Genomic DNA, 18,540 nt, shown 5'->3' with positions numbered 1-18,540 from the left:
AGGCAATTAATCTAATTACTTATTAATCAAGTAATGGATAATTAAAAAAACATAGTAGAAAATGTAACCGATTTCAAGAGCTGGCCAGAGCCTAGAAGAAACTTATGGGAAGATATGAGATATTCATCTTAAAAAAAAAAAAAAAAATCTGCCATCTTAGCGGGCTCCACACGGTCGTCATCTGCCATCTTAGCGGGCTCTACATGATCGTCGGCCCAACGACCATTTGTAAGAAGGTAAATCGAGAAATTGTAATTGGTCACGATGAGAAAAGGTATTGCTCGGCTTTGTTAAAATTTAAACTTTTGCCCTCTTCTATAAATCTGTTCCGTCGTCATCAACTCAACTATGCATGAAAAATAACCAAAAGAGGCAAGAGTTTGACTTTCACGTAATATATATCTTATTTTGGACTTATAACATTTTTCGCGGATGAAGACAATTCTATGCAAACTTCTATACTTTTTCTCCTGCAAAAACTTTATACTTAATTTACTATTGGATTGCGATGTATGATTTTTTGTTGAAAGCCCTCTAGTTTTGACAATTGTTAATTAAATTTTATATCTTCGATGCTCAAATGAAATTATATAAATGGACCCATCACCCAAGTGAAGAGGATGTGGAAGGGAATGGATGCCTAACTTCTTCGACATTTAATTATATGAATACTTAATTATGTAATTATTTTAGTTATAAAATATTTTACGGTTTTATTTTTGTTTTAATTTGTTGGAGTTTTTAATTTCGGGCATATATATTTTCAAGCCTTTATTTATGGAAAACTATGTCGAATGGCTTAACTCTTTGTGTTGTGTTTACTTCGGTGGATGCATTTGAAATCAGTGGCAAAGTCTTATCCCAAATGAAAGAGCATGCAGGATTTTCATACTAATTATCTTCTCCTGCTTCTGGAACTCAGAAGAAACTACTGACTACAAAGCCACACAAGAAATGAATTTCCTCTCCTTTATTTTACTTTCTTTAATTTACTTATTTAATTTTTTTGCTCTCTATAAAATAAAAGTAAACGCCACATAATCCTTATCCACGAAAAAGGTACATGAGCTATACAATATTGACCTTTCAGCGAAGACTATATATTTTTGAACCAGGACTATAGTAATTTTCAAGACGTTAAGTATAAAAACTACCTATTAATTAATATAACATATAGATTAAAGAGTAGTTATCATATCTTCTAAATTTACTATTGGATTGCAATATCTGTTTTTTGATCAAAAGCCCTTTAATTCTAAGAATCGTTTATAAAGTATATCTTTTATGCTCGATTTAGATTGGTATTGGCATCCATAAGTAAGATTATTTTGAGAGTTAGAGTAATAGCTAGGATCCCAAATGAAGAGGACGTGTAAGTGAATGGATGCCTAACTTCTTTGACTATTTATATAAATAAACCTTATGAAGTAATTATTTTTGTTGCCAAATATTTTACGGGTTTGTTTTGTTGGAGTTTTTAGCTCGGGACATTTTCAAAGTCTTTATTCATGGGAAACTATATCCCATGGCTTTAACTCCTGATGTTGTGTTTACTTTCGAAAATGAATTTTAAATTAGTGGAAAAGTCTTATTCCAAGTGAAAAGGCATAATTTTCAAGTCTAGCATGCTATGGATGAGGAAAAATTGATGACTTGAAAGCTGCCAAGAAATTAATTAATTTCCTCTCTCGCCCTTTTTTTTTAACTTTCTTTTCCGTTTTCTTCTTTTCTTTTTTGTTCTCTCAACTAAAAAATGCAAAGACAACATGCATAATCCTTATCCACTAGAAAAAAACATGAACTACAATTATACCTTTTGGCGAAAACTAAATTTGGACTAGGATGGCAGTAGCTTTCAAGAACAGAAGTATCAACCTGATATCATGATTCAACCCAGCAAACAAACAGCATCATAAATCAATAAATGAACAGAAGTAGACAAAATAAAGTAAATTAAAGGAGAAGGAAAATAAAGATAAAAGCTATTATCATATTGATGGCGATCTAATAATTATATTTATTGATGGCGATCTGTATATATACAGGCGTGATCAGCAGACCTCACGCTAGTAATTCAGCACACATGTTTTATTCTCCATGATTATAGAAACGTGTCGAATTAGATCCTTGCAAATCTTATTGTCTTATAGTAATTATATATATACGATCTCATGCTTCAAGTCGATCAAGGGCAGAAAGTGACTCTGTAGTTGGTGCCGCCGGGGCAGGTGAACGTGCTGGTCTGGTCGTCCTGCGGGTAGCTGTAGGCGTCGGGGCACCGCGTCTTGAAGAACCTTGAAAAATCCGTGGCCTGGCACGGTCCATTGGTGCAGCAGTACTGCTGCGTCCCGAACACGGTGCAGGGGTTGTTGCAGCCCCCCGGCGCCCTCAGCTGCGCCGGGCACTCCCCCACGATGTTGGCGGCGCACCGGATCCCTCGGCACCCGCCGCTGGTGGGGCTGAAGTCTATCCCCACGTTGTACCCGTCCACGTTGGAGATGTCGAAGAAGTCGAGGTTTTGGAACTGGTTGAGGGCGAATTCGGCGAGGGTGTTGGGCGGCCGGCCGTAGCCCTGGCACTGCAGCACCCCGCCGCAGTCGCCGGTCTGGCAGTTGCCGCGGCCGCTTCCGTCGAAGGAGCAGCCAGTGCGAGCCCAGATGCGGCCGCCGGTGGTGCCGGCGTTGATGTTGATGGTCCAGGACTGGCCGGAGTTGAGCTGGTTACCGCCGCCTGCTCGGGGGCCGGTGGTGGCCCATGCGGCCCAGACGGTGAAGGAGCATCTGTTGACGATCTGGAAGGTGGCGGCGTTAATGGAGAGAGGGAGGAGGAAGAGGAAGAAACAGAGCACGGCCGTGGTTGATGTAGCAGCCATAACGGACTGAGTACGCAATGCTCAAGCTTGTGGGAATTCACGGGGGAAGTGGGGAATTTATAGAGACAGTAGTGGCAATTAATATATTTATTAATTAATAAAGAAATGGATAAAATTTAAAGAAATTAATAGAAAAAAAAGAAGCCTTGACTGGAGAAAGACTTGCATGGGTCGTCGAACAATTAAAATGCTAAATTAAATGTGAATAAAAAATTCAAAGGCAGTATGGAAGATAAATAGATTTGTGGAAGATTAGAAGAATTGTGAGGGCCACTTTTGGATAGATCTATAGAAAAGACGATATATTCGTCCTCCATTGTTGAAAAAAAATGTTAGATTTTAATAGGCATAGCAAAATTTTCAATGCACGTTCATGACTTCTGCTTAGTTTATTATTAGGTCGTACACTACCATAAATAAGAGGTCCTATTTCCAAGTTCATACATATCTTCTTCTGATCTTACAAGATTTACAGCTAGCACTCGATCGTTCATGACTTTGACTTAATTTACCATCTAATAATTGTTGATGAGATTGTACACCTTTCATGTTCAAGTTAATTTGATCTTGACCATGTACCTGAGATTTGTCTTCCTTTTTTTTAAAGAGTGAGAATGATCTCAAACTAACAGTCTGTCACTTATCTCAAACTAACAGTCTGTCGAAGTGAATGGATTTCAAACTTCCTTGACTTGATACTTATTGTTGGAATTTCATAACCAACAATGGCTATAGTTTAAATAGGGATATAAACAACTATATATTTTGTGATTAGATCATCTTATCGGTTTGGTCTGACTTGATCAAATGAGGGTGTGAATATACAAATATGATCCATGGATCGATGCAAATGCGTGAATGTTTTGCTTGCATGAGTTTAAAATCAAGAGATTAATTTTAAGATGATATTTAATTATGTACAAAAAAAATGGCTCAATGATATATAATTTTGTCATTCTAAACCGAAAAAATATTATATCCATGGAACATGATGTTTTGTTTGCTCAATTAATTGAATTGATATTTAATTATGTGGGAATTTGATGCTCAATTATAGAATTGTGCCAAAGAAAACTCTGTGAAAATATTTCTTGGTCGAGAGAGAAGAAAATTATCTCACATTAATAAAAATATTATGTTAATTCGATCATTCATTATATAAAAGAGATTTCCTCTATGAAATCACTCAATCATAGGTTGTGACTTTTTTTCACTCTTGTTGTCTCCTCTTCTTCTTCTCTTTAAAGAGTTAAGGCTTTGAGATTTTGTAAAATTTGGAATTTAAAGTATTATTTTGAAGCAAAAGTCATTATATTTTAGAAGACAATTACAACGTAAGAAGAAATATATAAAAGTGAAAAAAAATCATATCCTCACATTTAATGAGATCTGATATCCTCATTGACTTGTTAATGAATTAATTGATCAGACGCAACTTGTTATAGACCAATTTTATTAATTAAAAATAAAAAACATTATCCATCGCTGTTAGAGATCTTTTACGTCGTAGGCAGGCCCATGGGCCGGACTGTGGATCGGGCCCAACCCGTACCCTTCTTGGTCCAGACACTTTCCTTTACGTCGGGCCGGCCCTGACAGGTGGCCCTAGAGCCTGGTGGCCGGTGTGTATGACTTCGCCCGGGAGCTAAACCCTACCCCAGTTCTGCCTGCGTGTGAGTCAGAGAGGAGGCGCGGGCTCTTCTCCTCCGTCATCAACCACCACTCCGCCACCGGGGCTCGTCACCGTCGACGCTTTCCTCAATGACTCGGTACCAAATCTTTGCCTTCCTTTTCACAAACCGTACACTTGTAGACCTGTCTTACTCTTTTCCGGCAGGCGGATTAGAGCCTTCAAGCGATGGATGAAATCCCACGGCCTCGTCTGCAGCGATGCCCTGGAGATCGTGGACGATGGATGTTTCGGAGAAGGCATATCAGTTAGAGCTGTTTGCGACCTGAAGGAAGGGGACCTTGTAGCCACCATTCCCAAGAGCGCTTGCCTCACTATTCAGACTTCGGGTGCGCGCGAAATGATCGAAAGCGCTGACTTGGCGGGAACTCTTGGCTTGGCGGTGGCCGTAATGTACGAGAGGAGCTTAGGGCCCGCATCTCCGTGGCATGGGTACCTTCAACTTTTGCCGGATAGAGAATGCGTGCCTCTCGTATGGAGCTTGCAGGAAGTCGACGCATTTCTTTCAGGAACGGAACTCCACAAGGTAAAAGAATCACTTCCTTGATGCAATTTGTCAAATCAAGCTATGGACGATTATGATATATATTATTTATTGTGCGTGAGAACTCTATAATTTGTTTTCTCCTCTAACAATTATTCTTCATTGGAAGCGGGAAACTTGAGATTGAGAGAAAACTCCGTCAGAAATCTGCTGAATGTTAGTAAGTCAAAATGCCCCTACTGAGCAAGAATTTGTGTATCAGTTTATATCCGATAAAAAGGATAAGCAAAGAATGATTGAGAAAGCCAGAGTGGCTCGATCAGCTAGTCATTTAGTTGCCGTCTTCAATACCTTAGTGATCTGTTTCAGAAATTGGCACCTATTTTCCTGTTGCCTCCGTTCTCTCTTTCTTTTTCTATCTGATATTATTTCACTTGATATAAGATTCGTTAGTCCAACTTATTGTGTTTTATTACTCAAGTCATTTTTTCACTATACAAGTCTCATGGAAAATAAAACTTCTCTTCAATTTCATGGAAATACCAAATATGTTTGATCTCCTTTACATTGTGGCCTATATACCTGTCAGTCTCTTAAGTCAGACCAGTTGGTTTGCTATAATTTTATCGCTATCATGTTTAAAAGATGGTGGCCAGTTACGCTGAAATTTAAATTTTGTTTATCCGTCTCATTGTCCATGAACATTGTATTGTATTCTGGTGGTGTTGTATTCCACATTCAGTGTGCACTATGTGTGCATACAAACTTTGGGAGATTGTGTTATTTTTTTTACACACGTCACTTAAATGTTTTAGATGTTGTATGCCCTGCACTTGAATTATATGTCACTGCTTCTATATTGTGATCTTTCAATGTTTAGCTATCTTTTGGTAAATTTCTAGGCAGACAGTAAAGGAAGACAAGAGTTTTGTGTATGAGGATTGGAGAGAATTTATTAAGCCCTTAGTTTTATCTGGCACTTGGAATATTGATCCAGATAGGTTTGGTGTTGAGCAATATTTTTCAGCCAAGAGTCTAGTTTCATCAAGATCATTTCAAATTGATAGTCGCTATGGATTTGGAATGGTGCCTTTAGCTGATCTGTGAGTAACTTTCATTGTGTCTAGATGTTTAATTGATGCTTTTGTCTGTATATGCAAATAGCAATTTTCATTTTGTTTAAATACAATTTTCCTGAAATCATTCTTTGGCTGAGTTTTTAAAATGTATTTCAGCTTCAATCACAAAACAGGAGCTGAACATGTCCATTTTACCTCAGTAACTTCTTCATCTAGCTCAGATGATGATGGAGATAGTGATATCAGTTATGAGTCTCATGATGGTGAATCATCAATCGCGAATTCAAATACTAGATCTTCAGGTTTTGATGAGTTTTAACTCCAGCTTTTACATGAAACAAGAAACCTTTTTATTATGAATTTAACTGAGTGATATTGTTTTTTTTTTTTTTTTGCTCAGGGGAAGATGATACTAATCTCGAAATGATTATTGTTAAATATGCTGAGGCAGGATGTGAGGTTGGCATTCTGGTTTATAATTGTTCTTTCTTTTTCCTGAATACATGCAACTTATGCTTGGTAAAGCAATTTATCTTTGGTCAATTTTGAAGCTTGGTAAAATTCATTGTGATGTTATTCCAGGTTATTTTGTTCTTTATTGGTGGATCAGAGGTGGTCCTGTATCCTATAATTGATCATTTACATATTTTTTTTTGTTCAAAATATTTTTTCGCCATGAGATCTCCAACTTTAATTCAATGACTTCCTTATTACTTTCATCCTCATTTATCCAAGATTAGCCAATTCACTTGTTATTACATTGTGAATATATAGATTTCCGATTTTAATGTTCTAGTGTTGGCATGATATAGGACCCCTGATTTCTTTCAATATTTCACTGTTTTCATCCTCATTCATATTTGGTGTCCATCACTTTGTTGACAAAAAAATTTCTTGTTTCTGGTACCTTCAACCATATGGACTGCTAGATTTAGTTAAGTGCTACTGTTGTGGAAATTGAACACTGCATGCCGCCAATTTAGGCAGAATCTATTTTATTATGATTTTCTGTTACCTATGATTCTGGTCAAGAAGATGTCACCTCAATAGTTAGCCCATACAACTTAAGAGCAAACAGTTGCATTCTTTGACAGTAAAAAAACCATTGCAGCTTATTCCTTCAATATGAAAATAAACCAATTAAGTGATAAAATTAGAATCTGTTTATTCCCCGCTTCTATGGCTTTATGCTCATGCTTGTATACTAAATGGGAATTGCCCTTTCTGCTTGAGAATTTTCTTTGGTAATTTAAATTGTTCTGCAGATTTTGTTGGCTATGTTGTTAGTTCATGGATACTGTGTAGATGCAAAAATAAAATTTGCAGGGAAACAAAAAACAGTTCAATCATTGCTGGAATATGTTATAAGGTCTTCCACACCTTCAGTTTACCCTTGATTTTTCATCCGTCTTTCTCGTCTCAACCCCTGTTATTAAGAATTAGTTGGTAATACATGTACCAATTTCATTGACCAACTAATTGGCATAACCTGTCTTCCTCAGGTGTTCAACACTTATGGCATCATTGGCAATGCAGCTCTTCTTTACAGATATGGTTTCACCGAACCCGACAACCAATATGACATTGTGAACATTGATCTTGCACTGGTAGTCAGATGGTGCTCCTCGGCCTTCTCCAGTCGTTATTGTAGAGCAAGGGTTTCATGCTGGAGAAAGCTCAATTATTTAGGCTCTGCCAACCAACACTGTGAATACTTTGAAATTTCATGTGATGGAGAACCAGAATTGGAGCTTCTCGTCCTTCTTTACATAATCTTTTTACAAGAGGAGGATTATGAAAAACTGGGATATACATCCGATGCATTAGTGAATCTTGACGAGTCCACTGCCATTGTCAAATTAGTCAAGGCCACAAGCAATAAACGCATGAAAATGGATCAGAAAACACCTGGAGATATCAAGGAGCTACTGGTATCAGACAACGTTTGTTCTGCACTAAGTTCACTTGCTGATCTGAGGGAAAGTCTGTATGGAAGTAGCTCAGTAGAGGAAGATACCCAAAAGATTGAAAGATGCCTTCGGGTGAAAGAGATGAAGGAGTACCATTCTCTTGTGCTGCGGAAGTGTGAAAGGCTGATTCTTAGCAGGCTAAGAGATTATGCCTCAAAAAGATCGAGTAAGAAGAAGCTGTAGAACAGTTTGATGGGTATTGAATTGGATTGAGCAAATTATTCATAGGTTTCAACCTGAAGTTCTGTAGCAGCTTGAAAAGTATTGATCTTTTTAGGTATTTACATCTATTTTGGTCTGGCACTTGGCACTGATAGAAGAGCATTTGCTAGAGTGATTGTGTTTTTCTTTTCACATGTATTATTATCCAATTTAATATCTGAAAATTTGTCAGGGAAGAATATTTCATGTGATGTTAAAATTGACTATGCTACTAATAAGGCAATAATTCTCGACTGATTGTTGGTTCAGTTCTGTATTAACTAAGTTTACTAGTTTAGTAGATATATAAAAGTGTAATTATAATAAAAAGATAAGTAGTTTATCAAGATGAAGGTGCAATTTTGTACTCAGTTACATAGGTTTTATAGATTTGTAATCAAATTGATCGTGGTTAATTGTAGATTCTCGTTTTATCTTCTCACATGCGTGAAGTCGATTGTATGATTTCCACGTGTGCACTTTGAAGTATAATAGGTTTTTCCATGTGTGCCAAGGGTTTTTCATTCTCTCCCATAAATTAGGACTTTATGTAGATCATAATAATCTAGTAATAATAATTTAAGTTCACATAATCACATAAGATAATTCTCTTTAACTCTCTGACAAATTCAACAGATCTGGAATGTTAAGGGGGCACTTGGTAGGTGGGTTTAGGAGAGGAGAATGAGAATAAAATTTATTTCATTTCCATTCTTAATGCTTGATAGACGGGAATGGGAATCAAAATAAGAATATGATATCCATGATTTCATAACCTACCCCTCCCCGGTTATCGCTAAACTCATTCCCATTTGTTCCCGTGGACTGCGATTATACCCCGCGCCCCGCCGCGATTCTTCCCTCCCCCTCTTGGCCGCCCCCTTTGTCTTCTCCCCCGTTCATCTAAGCTCTCCCATCTTCCTCCTCTTCTTCTCTCAATCGGTGTCGGCGGTGACGTCGGTGACAAAGATGGCAGGAGGCACGCACTCGGCCTTGTGCGATAGCCGCCAATCGAGAGCCTGGCACGCGGAGCAGTAGCTGACGACGCCGCAGATCGAGCACCGCCGGAATTCGTGTTGGCGGGTCTCTGGCCACCCGCAGTTGCGCTGCGAGCAGAGGCGCAGGTCCTCCAGAAGCCGCGTTGGGGAGGATTGGGACCAGTCGACGAGGAATCAGTTGGCTGGGTGCGGCTCCGGAGGGGGCAAGTTCCAGCCAAAGTCGCTGAGGAGGGGGCTTCCTTCGGCGGCGGCGGCAGCAGTCTCCTCAGCGATTCCCTCCGTTGTCGCCCGGCGATGCGGCCCATTCTTCCACGCTGGCCAAAGAAGGTCGCGCGGGCGCTCAGCGCCACGTCGACGCGGAGATCCTTGGCATTTTTGGAGCCGCCGCTTCCGTTGAACTGAATGATCGCCAGAGAGTACAGCGACCACGGATGCTATCGAATCGCTGCCTTCGCCATCAACGACGCGCCGCTTCCTCTGTTTCCCAGGGCGTAAAATCTTATACTTATTTTGATATAAGCACCATCAATCCAGTAATCATTCCCATTACCATTAACCCCTCAATAAACCCATTACCATTCCCATTACCGAATTTATACCAAGCACCCCCTAAATTTAATTGTCAGTCTATTAAAATAATTCTACGTAGAGATAAAAGAGACTGATATTTATGAGTCGCTACAAGAGTTAATTCTCAGAAAAAACAAAAATCAATCTTCATATGTTTTGCATTAACATCAAAAATTGGGTTTATACGGAGCTATGCAGTGAGTTACTCGCTGAAGGGAATACAACAAGTCATTCTCAATGCACTGGTACATTTGTCTGCAAAGTCTGTCGACGACGTTGGAAAGATTTTTCATGTGCCGCATTATGCTCGTGATCTCATCATTCGAAAAGCTTGGAAAATCCTTCTCCAGGAACATAGATAGCTTCTCGACATTCGATTCTAGCTGTTGCTGCTGGTCCTGGAACAAATTCTGCTTCAGCTCTCGCTCCTCTGTTGTCATCTCATCCTTGAAGAGCTCATCCCCAAACATGTAGAATGCAAATGGATACGAATACGAAAGCACCCGTCTTGATCTGAAGAGCCTATTCAGTCCATCCGTCAACCAACTGAAGTCTATGATTCTAGATTGCTTCTCCTCCAAAATGGAAATATTCCTCTGAATTGTCTCCGTGAGTTTGCTCTCCTGCTTGAGAGAATCGGTATGAGTCTTGTACCTACTATAATAGTGCGCATAACGCTGCAAGTCATGCTTTGCACGCTCAGTCTTCTTCGTCTGATCTTCTTCGAAGCGACCACAACTGTGGCCGGCGATGGTAGACCACGTATGTTCTCTTCCCGTAGCCCCACCGCACAACCAACAAAATGCCTGCCCGCAGATACATGAAACAAGATTGCAACCGCCATTCTTTTCGACGGGCTTGTGACACTTTGGGCAAGGCTTTGTGTTTACTGTTATCCAATTAACAGTTTCTGATTCATCCCTGCATTTCTCGATCCATCGCTCCCACATCGAGCATGAACAAGGTGAATGCGCTTCCGACGAACAACTGAAACAGAACTGTAGACCACATGCACATTCAACCTCGCAGTAAATATCACCATCAACACGTATAGCATTCCCACAGTGTGGAACGCTAGGGCACCACTTAACCTTATTATTGTCTTCAATGTATGATTCGAGTAGGAACCTGTCGAAGCGATCGGCAATATCTGGGCACCTTGCACTGACCAAATCCCGTATGATTGCCTCGTCGCATACAGCGCTGCATTCGGGTGCCATGCATCTGATGCGGCGGCTTTGCCCATCGTTTATCTTCACTATGAAATGCTCAGTCCAACAATCATTGCAGAAACTATGCCCGCAGTTCATCTCAAAGATTGCATCTGCGGGAATGGTCTCAAAACAGACATTACAGGTGAGTGGATTCGCTGCAGTGGATAAACCTTTGTTATCGACACCACCCGTGGGCACTCCCGCTTCTGAGAACAATCGGTCCATACCCTTTTGATCGAGCAATTCAAAGATCCTCTCGGCATCCCAGCGGTAATGAATGAGAAGGGTCCTCGCATGCTGCTCTTTGAGCCCCAGCAGCTCCATCACGTTCCGCAAATCCTTTTTCTGCGCTGCCAGGAGGGACTCTTTTGTGATAACCGACGATCGGGACCAGTGTCCTTCTTCGTGGCCTTCTTCCTTGCTCTCGTCTTCGAGGCCCTGGAGGACTTTCTCCTCCATGGAGTCTTCCTGATCGGTGAGGTCGCAATCCTCCACATCGCTCGACCAAAGGTAGTCCTCGTCGTCTGCCATGCGGGGCTGGACGGCGAATCGGAGGAGGGAGACGGTGCGATCGGATGGAATAGGGCAGAAATCGATTGAATTGGGGAACGGGAGCAGCTTCGAGGGGAAGGCAAGCGCAGCAGAAGTGGGATCGGAGAAAAGAAGGCCGGGAAATAGAGAAGGGGGCGGTAGAGGGAGTAGGGCACCGGATCCTTTTAAACCGTTTACAGGATGACCTATTCTTTACAAAAATAACGGGATTTTTTAATGGATTTTTTTAATTAATCTATTCGTTACCAAAAATAACGGGATCTTTTTAATAGAGTTTGTTAATTAATCTATCCTTTACCCAAAAAAATTGGATCTTTGTAATAGAATTTTTAATTCATTTATTTGTTTACATAAATAACTGATCTTTTTAATAGAATTTTTAGTTAATCTATTCTTTAAAAAATAACGGATCTTTCTAATAAAATTTTAATTATCTTAATAAGATTTTTTCTAAATAAATATTTTTTAAAAAAAAGTTATAAATAAAAAATTTGTTTATTAATTAAGGATGATTTAATATCATGATGAAATTAAAATTGTATTAACTATTATAACTCTTTTATATATTAATAACATGCATGATTCATTCTAATAAAATTAAATAATTTTATTAAAAAATTTGAATTGACCTTTTCAAAACAATAAAATTCAAACAATTGTTTCGATTGTGAAATATCATATATAAGTGAATTCGCGTTATCAAATGAATTTTTTGCTAAGATCTAATATGGAATGAATCAATTACTCACTTTGGGTTTTTTTAAATCAAAATGATAGTCTTGTCTTGAGATATTCATATATTACTCATAAAGAAAATAGAAAGTAACTTGGATAGAAAGAAAGAGAAGCCATTTAAACAATTGTTTCCTACGTAGCTTAATTAAATAACTTAATTAAGTTATATTTATTTTTAATTATATTTATTATAGACTGAATTAGAAGTATAAAAAAATTTATAACTCTTTATATTTCATCATAAAATTTTAAAAGGAATATATTAATTGGGCCGGCCCAAATATTTATCGGGTTGTAAGTTGCTCTTAAGGGTGAGCAAAAATTCGATTAAACTGAATAAATCGACTAAAGATTCAATTGAGTTATTTCAGAATTTCAGTTATTTTTTCTTAAAAAATCAGTTAATTCAATTAATTCGGTTCGATTTCAATTTTAAAATTATTTATTCGATTAAATCGAATAAATCAAATAAATCAAATTAATTAAAATAAAAAATAATTTATAAATTTTTAAGTAAGTAAACTTATAAATCTCTACATAATTAATAAAATTTTTATAATATTTAAAATTTTAATTTTCAATTAATTCGGTTGAAAATTGAATTAACTAATATTTTATCAGTTCGATTTGTTTGATTTTTATTTGAAATTTTAGTCGGTTCGGTTAATTCAAAAAAAAAATTAGTTCTATTTAATTTTGATTAATTTGATTTGATTTTAATCGAATACTCAGTCCTAATTACTCCATCTCCATTAATTATATATAGGTTTAATTCAAGATGGTTTTAAAATAAAATTCATAATTTCTGAAAGAAGGATATGCCAAATTTGGGGAATCATATAGTTTACTCTTATAGACCTGAAAAAAAAATGAAAACGAGAGAGATAAATGTGATAGTCTCACTCAACTTTGTGCTAAAAAAGGTATTTCCAGTGAACACGATGAATACATAACGGTCAATCCACCGTGGACTCAATTTTGACTAGATTTTTTGACTTGTAGCTCCGTGTACGACCAATACTAACACCTGCAAACTGTGCTTCTTCTTCCTTCCTTCCATGGCGGCAAAGGCTCTTTTTTAAGATCTGTACTACTTCGCCGGCGGCGAGCTTTAGGAGGATGTGACGACAGCTAGCTGGTGATACGGCTGATTGAGTCCGCCACGATGATGAGGATGACGACGAAGATAATTATGTAGCTCCAGCTGCTTAATTATTTCGAAGTCAGGTAAATAAATGATATGTGTTTGCCATTTTCCAGCTCTTTAATAATTATATCCATGTACGTTTTGACCAAGCGATCGAGTTCGTAATTAAGCATGCAATTTATTTTAGTTTTTTGAATCTAAGCATGCAACTTAATTAGTCAACTCTTTGAGTTTTGGTATGTAGCAGCATGTTTTTAATTAATATGTCGATATAGCCGACGTCAAGACATTTTAGTCGGCCAAGAGCAATCAAATTCTCTTTGAGTTTTGATTCAGTGGGATTCATAATTAAGTAATAATGACAATGACTGACTGGAGTGGAGTACAAATGAAATGTGAAATCTTTTTAGTTTGGAAGGAATAAGTTAAGAACGATATATCACATATAGAAAAATTAATATTTTTTAAAAAAGAAATATAAAAATATAATTTTTCTTGTGAATAAACTGAGAAAATCTTGACTGTGGTAAACATTTAATTTAGAGATAAAACAAGAGATTGCAACAAAGAATATGTACATTTACACATGCATCTACTGTGGAGCTGTTGAACTATGCACCTGTACTAAACTGTTATGCTTTAATAGTTAGGCCAAAATTTTTGGGACTTGTGAAATGAACGACGCCTTCAGAGGAATAAAGGAAGAGGGAGTGCATCTTTACTTGTCCGAAATTAATAGTGCAGAAAATTTAGTGAAATATCTAATAAAAAATTTGTTTGTCTTGGCTTCTATTTTGGTTTTCGTACACCTACACATCTTCCAGTTGCCATCCATCAATTAAATTTTGGAGCCATCTATTTATGCGTTCTGTATTTTTTTTCTTTTCACTTGCTCTTGTCTACTTCATCTGATAACAAGCACACGTTTTGTAATCATGAAACATGATTCAAGGCATCTGACCTTGCCATCTTAAATGCCTTTCAATCTATCAAAAGATACGCAATTCAGTCAATGAAAAACATTTATGATACTGAAGCTGATAGATTTAAACTCTTCCTAAATCTTGTTTCAGATTTCGTGTTTGTGATTAGCAGGCAGAGCATCTTCAACTGTCAGAAGTTTTCATTTTCTTTATTTTACAGAAGAAGGCTTCTGTTCTTGTTTAGAAAAGGAATAAATCATCATAAATGAATTCATATGGAGACCTTCACTCATTAGTGTGATCAGTCCATAAAAAAGTAAATTCTTTGAGGAAAGGATGAAAAGTTAAATCTCCACCTTGTCTTTGGTTTTGTCGCACTCCATTGTCATCTCTAGACGATTAACTTGATATGTTGTAGGCATTTTTTGAAAGGTTTTTGACGTTTAAACTCCCAAAATAATAATTTTGGATCTTGTCCAGTAGTCCGCCCTTGGTTTTAAAGGTAAGACCCACTCACACACGACACATGCTCTGCATATGACAGCACAATAAGTGTAACATGGCCGCATTGCTCATCTCCATCACAGACATGCACAGCTCTTCCCCACAGTATCACCACAATAAAAGGGATCGTTGCTTCCCAACAATCTTCTTCTAGAACAGTTGTGTTGTTCAGAGTTTGAAGACTTAAAGAGCAAGGTGAGTGTTTTCATTTAAAATCCCTTTTTAGATTCTTAATTTGCTTCTCATAGATTCCTCTGAGATGCCTTTTGGAGTGATAAAATTGATGTTCTCTGAGAAAAAAAAAATAGTTTGAATTCCATTTCATGCTGGTGCAACTTTGTTGGTTTCTAATGTTTCTTTGATGAGTGTCTTCCTAGTATGCGCTCTTCCTGCTCGTCGAAATCTCCATTCAGATTCAATTATCAGACTTCTCACATGACTATATTTTTTTTCAGTGTCTTATAGAATTCTGTTGATTTCTTCTTTGAAAATATAGATAAACCGGAAGCAATGAGCCAATTTGTTTCTGAATGGAAGTTAGAACAAGATGGCTTCACACATAATCTGGATATCCACGCAACAGCAAATCAAAAGAATCCTTTGGGGTCAGTGTTTATTTTCCTTAATGCTTCTCTCATGCTGCTATAAGTTGCATAGTGGACATGCATTAACCATAAGTTTCCCTTCGTATTTCTATTGCGGTCACGTAGGCAAAATACCGAGCTTGTAGAATTTCTATGGCAAGATGGGCACTTGGTCATGCACAGCCATAACAATCGCAAAATCTCCATGAGTGGCAGTGAGTTTAAACCAATACAAGAACATGAGGGCTCCATGAATTTGATTCAAGATGAAGAAACTGTGTCATGGCTTCAAAATCCCATGGAAGATTTGTCGGAAAAAGGATTCTGTTCAGAGTTTTTCTCTGAAATGGCAGATACCAACGCAGTATGCCCGGAAAAGATAAACAGTAATGAGGTTGTCAGGGATGCTAGTTGTGTAAAATTTGGAGCAGCTAGAGAGGGAAATGCTTTTGCATCATCTGCTCCTGAACATTCCGCCCAGCACGAGGGGAAAATGCTGCCTCCTAAACAACAGTCCTGTTGCAAAAATGATAGTGGACTAAACTGTTTCCATTTTCCAGAGTTAGTAAGACAAAAGTCGAGCGAGAAAGGATCCATTGGCCTGGCGACGGTAGGGAGTCAGATGTCTACAACTCCAATGACGAGAATTGGATCCAACACACACGGAAGTAGTCAAATTCATAGACAGGACGGTCTTAGTAGTGTTGTTGTCGATTCTACAGAGGGGTCGAAGGATGTTGCTAGGAGTTGTTTTCAATCAGAAAGTGGGCAAAAACATACATATGAAACTACTTATCCTTCATCATCAGGAACATCTGGTTCTAGCCTTAAATGCGATACAGAAGTTCAGCATGAAAAGATCGAGTGTAAAAAGAGGAAGGAACGATATGTTGATTATTTGGAAGATCAATGTAAGGTAAACCTTAACTGGCTTGATCGTTCTTATTTCACCCTTCATTGTAGTTTCTTGCATGATTTCTGAGGAATTCAAACGTTTGGCACTATATATCAACCTAACCAATACTATAAGTTTGCTGGATATAAAGGATTCGCTGGATGCGAAGAAGCAACGCAGAAATCGTGCAGCTGAAGTCCACAACCTATCTGAGAGAGTAAGCATTGAATATTGATGATGGACCACTGAAATGTATTAACTTTGTGCTTTGCATATACATTCCTCAGCATTAGGTTTTGATTTCATGCAGAGAAGAAGAGATAGAATAAATGAGAGGATGAAGGCGCTTCAAGAACTGATACCTCACAGCAATAAAGTATATGAGCCTATTTCCATGATCATTAATGTGCAAAATTAAAACTATATTCTAAAATACTTATGAATGTAAGATCTGAAAGCTCTTTTCTTTATCATTCACATTTCTCAGACAGACAAGGCATCAATGCTAGATGATGCAATTGAATACTTGAAGTCTCTTCAACTGCAAGTGCAGGTCTGGCAATAGAGTGTCTTTTAATTTCATACTTGATGCTTGTATCGACTAATCTACTTCTTACTATGCAACAGAAGATGTGGATGGGAAGTGGAATGCCACAGATGATGTTTCCAGGTGCTCAACAATATATGTCAGGCGTGGGGATGGAAATGGCTCATGCTTCAGTTCTTTCAATGCATCATCCATTTCAACTGCCAACTCTTCCAGTAGTTCAACATCAATTTGTAGGGTCACCTGCTGCCACAAACCAATCAGCCTTTGGCCATCCACCAGCCATGCATGCAGTAAATATGGGAAACCTGATACAAACTGGCCATCCTCAACAATTGCAGGCCTCGTATCACAGCTTTCATCACCTTCAACCTCGTTCGCAGGTCGGTTTCTTAGTCCTTACACTGCTTGACTTTGTATCTTTTGTAAGAGAAAACTGACATAATCAAATGCAGGAGTTGAACCTATGTGCTTTTGGATCCAACATTGTGCAACAAAGTCATCAGTTAGAGAATCAAAAACTCACTCAATGTGGCCCTGGACAAGGTCCTTGTGAGAAGAACACCAATGGCGGTAAATTTGGTAACCATGCCACCAACAGGGAAAAAATACTCTAAAATTTAATTACTTTTGTTGATTAGTATGAAAATTTGCAAATGAAACAAAAAAAAGGCTCATTGATCTGCCTCCTCTTGCTCATATTATCACTCAGGTATATTATAACAAAATTATATAATGAGGTGGCTTTGCAAAATCCTTATTGTCGATTTTGGATTTATGATTGACAGTATTTTTCTTCAATGTATCAGGTTGATCATCAACTTCATTTCTGGTGGTTAGGATGATAAACAACTTTCTATCTAGATAAAATTAAATAACTGCTAGAACATTGATGCAGTTCATTTTGCTGTTCAAAAATAAACTGGATCATCAGATTGACTTTAGCAAATTCAGAAATAGAAAGAGATTTTGATACATTTCGTCTTCCTCATAATAGTTATGCAATATGTTGAAGTAAGCATCTCTCACGTATATGCCCAACAAATGTGTAAATTGGATATATCTTCATGTTAAGCTCCAAATATGTTCTTGTTGCAATGTGATGAAACCATGAATGATTCTTTCTTCAACTCAAAATATCGTTCGCTGTTGGTTAGTTCATTGAGACAATCTAAATTTTTTCATCAGTGAAATTCTACTTTCACCATATGAAGTCATAAAAACTGCCTTAACTTTCTATTGATAATTAAGCCAGAGGACAACAAAATTTAAATAATAGTTCTGCCTCGTATCTTAGTCTCCATTGACAGCTTACATATAGATTGAACATTTTAACACATTGACTTCGACTCCAAAAATGGTAGGGCCACGAGGAAGATATGATCTCTGAGGATAAACAATAGAAGGAGAAGGACAAAAGAGACTGAGAAGTTGCCCATGAAGAATCCAATCATAGTTGGAATTTCTTCACTAAATTCTCTCTGCAAAATAACATTCTGTGATTCCTTTTCTGTCTTTTATTGATGTTGGAACTACTTAGAAGAAGGCCACTGCTCATAGCTAATTGATTAAAAT

The 18,540-nt window shown here is 37.7% G+C and overlaps 4 protein-coding genes and 1 pseudogene across 5 annotated transcripts; 2 read left to right on the top strand and 3 right to left on the bottom strand.

Annotated features, from left to right (window-relative positions):
• Positions 1–2,003: 2,003 nt before the first annotated feature.
• On the bottom strand, positions 2,004–2,887 carry LOC141833184 (protein P21-like). The gene has a single exon (XM_074720570.1). The coding sequence runs from the start codon at positions 2,870–2,872 to the stop codon at positions 2,186–2,188; it is 687 nt and encodes a 228-aa protein (XP_074576671.1). The 5' UTR covers positions 2,873–2,887; the 3' UTR covers positions 2,004–2,185.
• Positions 2,888–4,551: 1,664 nt separating this feature from the next.
• Positions 4,552–8,516, top strand: LOC141833437 (uncharacterized). 2 transcript variants are annotated; one of them, XM_074720883.1, is made up of 6 exons: positions 4,552–4,641; positions 4,710–5,088; positions 5,953–6,149; positions 6,282–6,427; positions 6,526–6,584; positions 7,628–8,516. In XM_074720883.1, the coding sequence occupies exons 1-6, from the start codon at positions 4,634–4,636 to the stop codon at positions 8,276–8,278; spliced, it is 1,440 nt and encodes a 479-aa protein (XP_074576984.1). In that variant the 5' UTR covers positions 4,552–4,633; the 3' UTR covers positions 8,279–8,516. The 2 variants fall into 2 exon arrangements, with proteins under 2 accessions (XP_074576984.1, XP_074576985.1); XM_074720884.1 differs by lacking the exon at positions 4,552–4,641 and having other exon boundaries at positions 4,903–5,088; positions 5,949–6,149.
• A 715-nt stretch (positions 8,517–9,231) lies between these two features.
• On the bottom strand, positions 9,232–10,015 carry LOC141833977 (F-box protein At1g67340-like; annotated as a pseudogene).
• Positions 10,016–10,031: 16 nt separating this feature from the next.
• LOC141833721 (putative E3 ubiquitin-protein ligase ARI2) lies at positions 10,032–11,748 on the bottom strand. The gene has a single exon (XM_074721215.1). The coding sequence runs from the start codon at positions 11,607–11,609 to the stop codon at positions 10,032–10,034; it is 1,578 nt and encodes a 525-aa protein (XP_074577316.1). The 5' UTR covers positions 11,610–11,748.
• A 3,245-nt stretch (positions 11,749–14,993) lies between these two features.
• LOC141833535 (transcription factor PIF4-like) lies at positions 14,994–17,660 on the top strand. Its single transcript, XM_074721010.1, has 8 exons — positions 14,994–15,134; positions 15,436–15,544; positions 15,650–16,439; positions 16,570–16,635; positions 16,729–16,794; positions 16,906–16,971; positions 17,046–17,348; positions 17,421–17,660. The coding sequence occupies exons 2-8, from the start codon at positions 15,450–15,452 to the stop codon at positions 17,580–17,582; spliced, it is 1,548 nt and encodes a 515-aa protein (XP_074577111.1). The 5' UTR covers positions 14,994–15,134; positions 15,436–15,449; the 3' UTR covers positions 17,583–17,660.
• Positions 17,661–18,540: the final 880 nt, after the last annotated feature.

The sequence above is a fragment of the Curcuma longa genome, chromosome 8 (assembly GCF_044706935.1).
Source record: "Curcuma longa cultivar G26 ecotype Majalengka, Jawa Barat chromosome 8, ITB_CL_G26_1.1, whole genome shotgun sequence".
In the NCBI taxonomy this organism is placed as follows: Eukaryota; Viridiplantae; Streptophyta; class Magnoliopsida; order Zingiberales; family Zingiberaceae; genus Curcuma; species Curcuma longa.
This window is presented reverse-complemented; position numbering and strand designations above follow the sequence as displayed.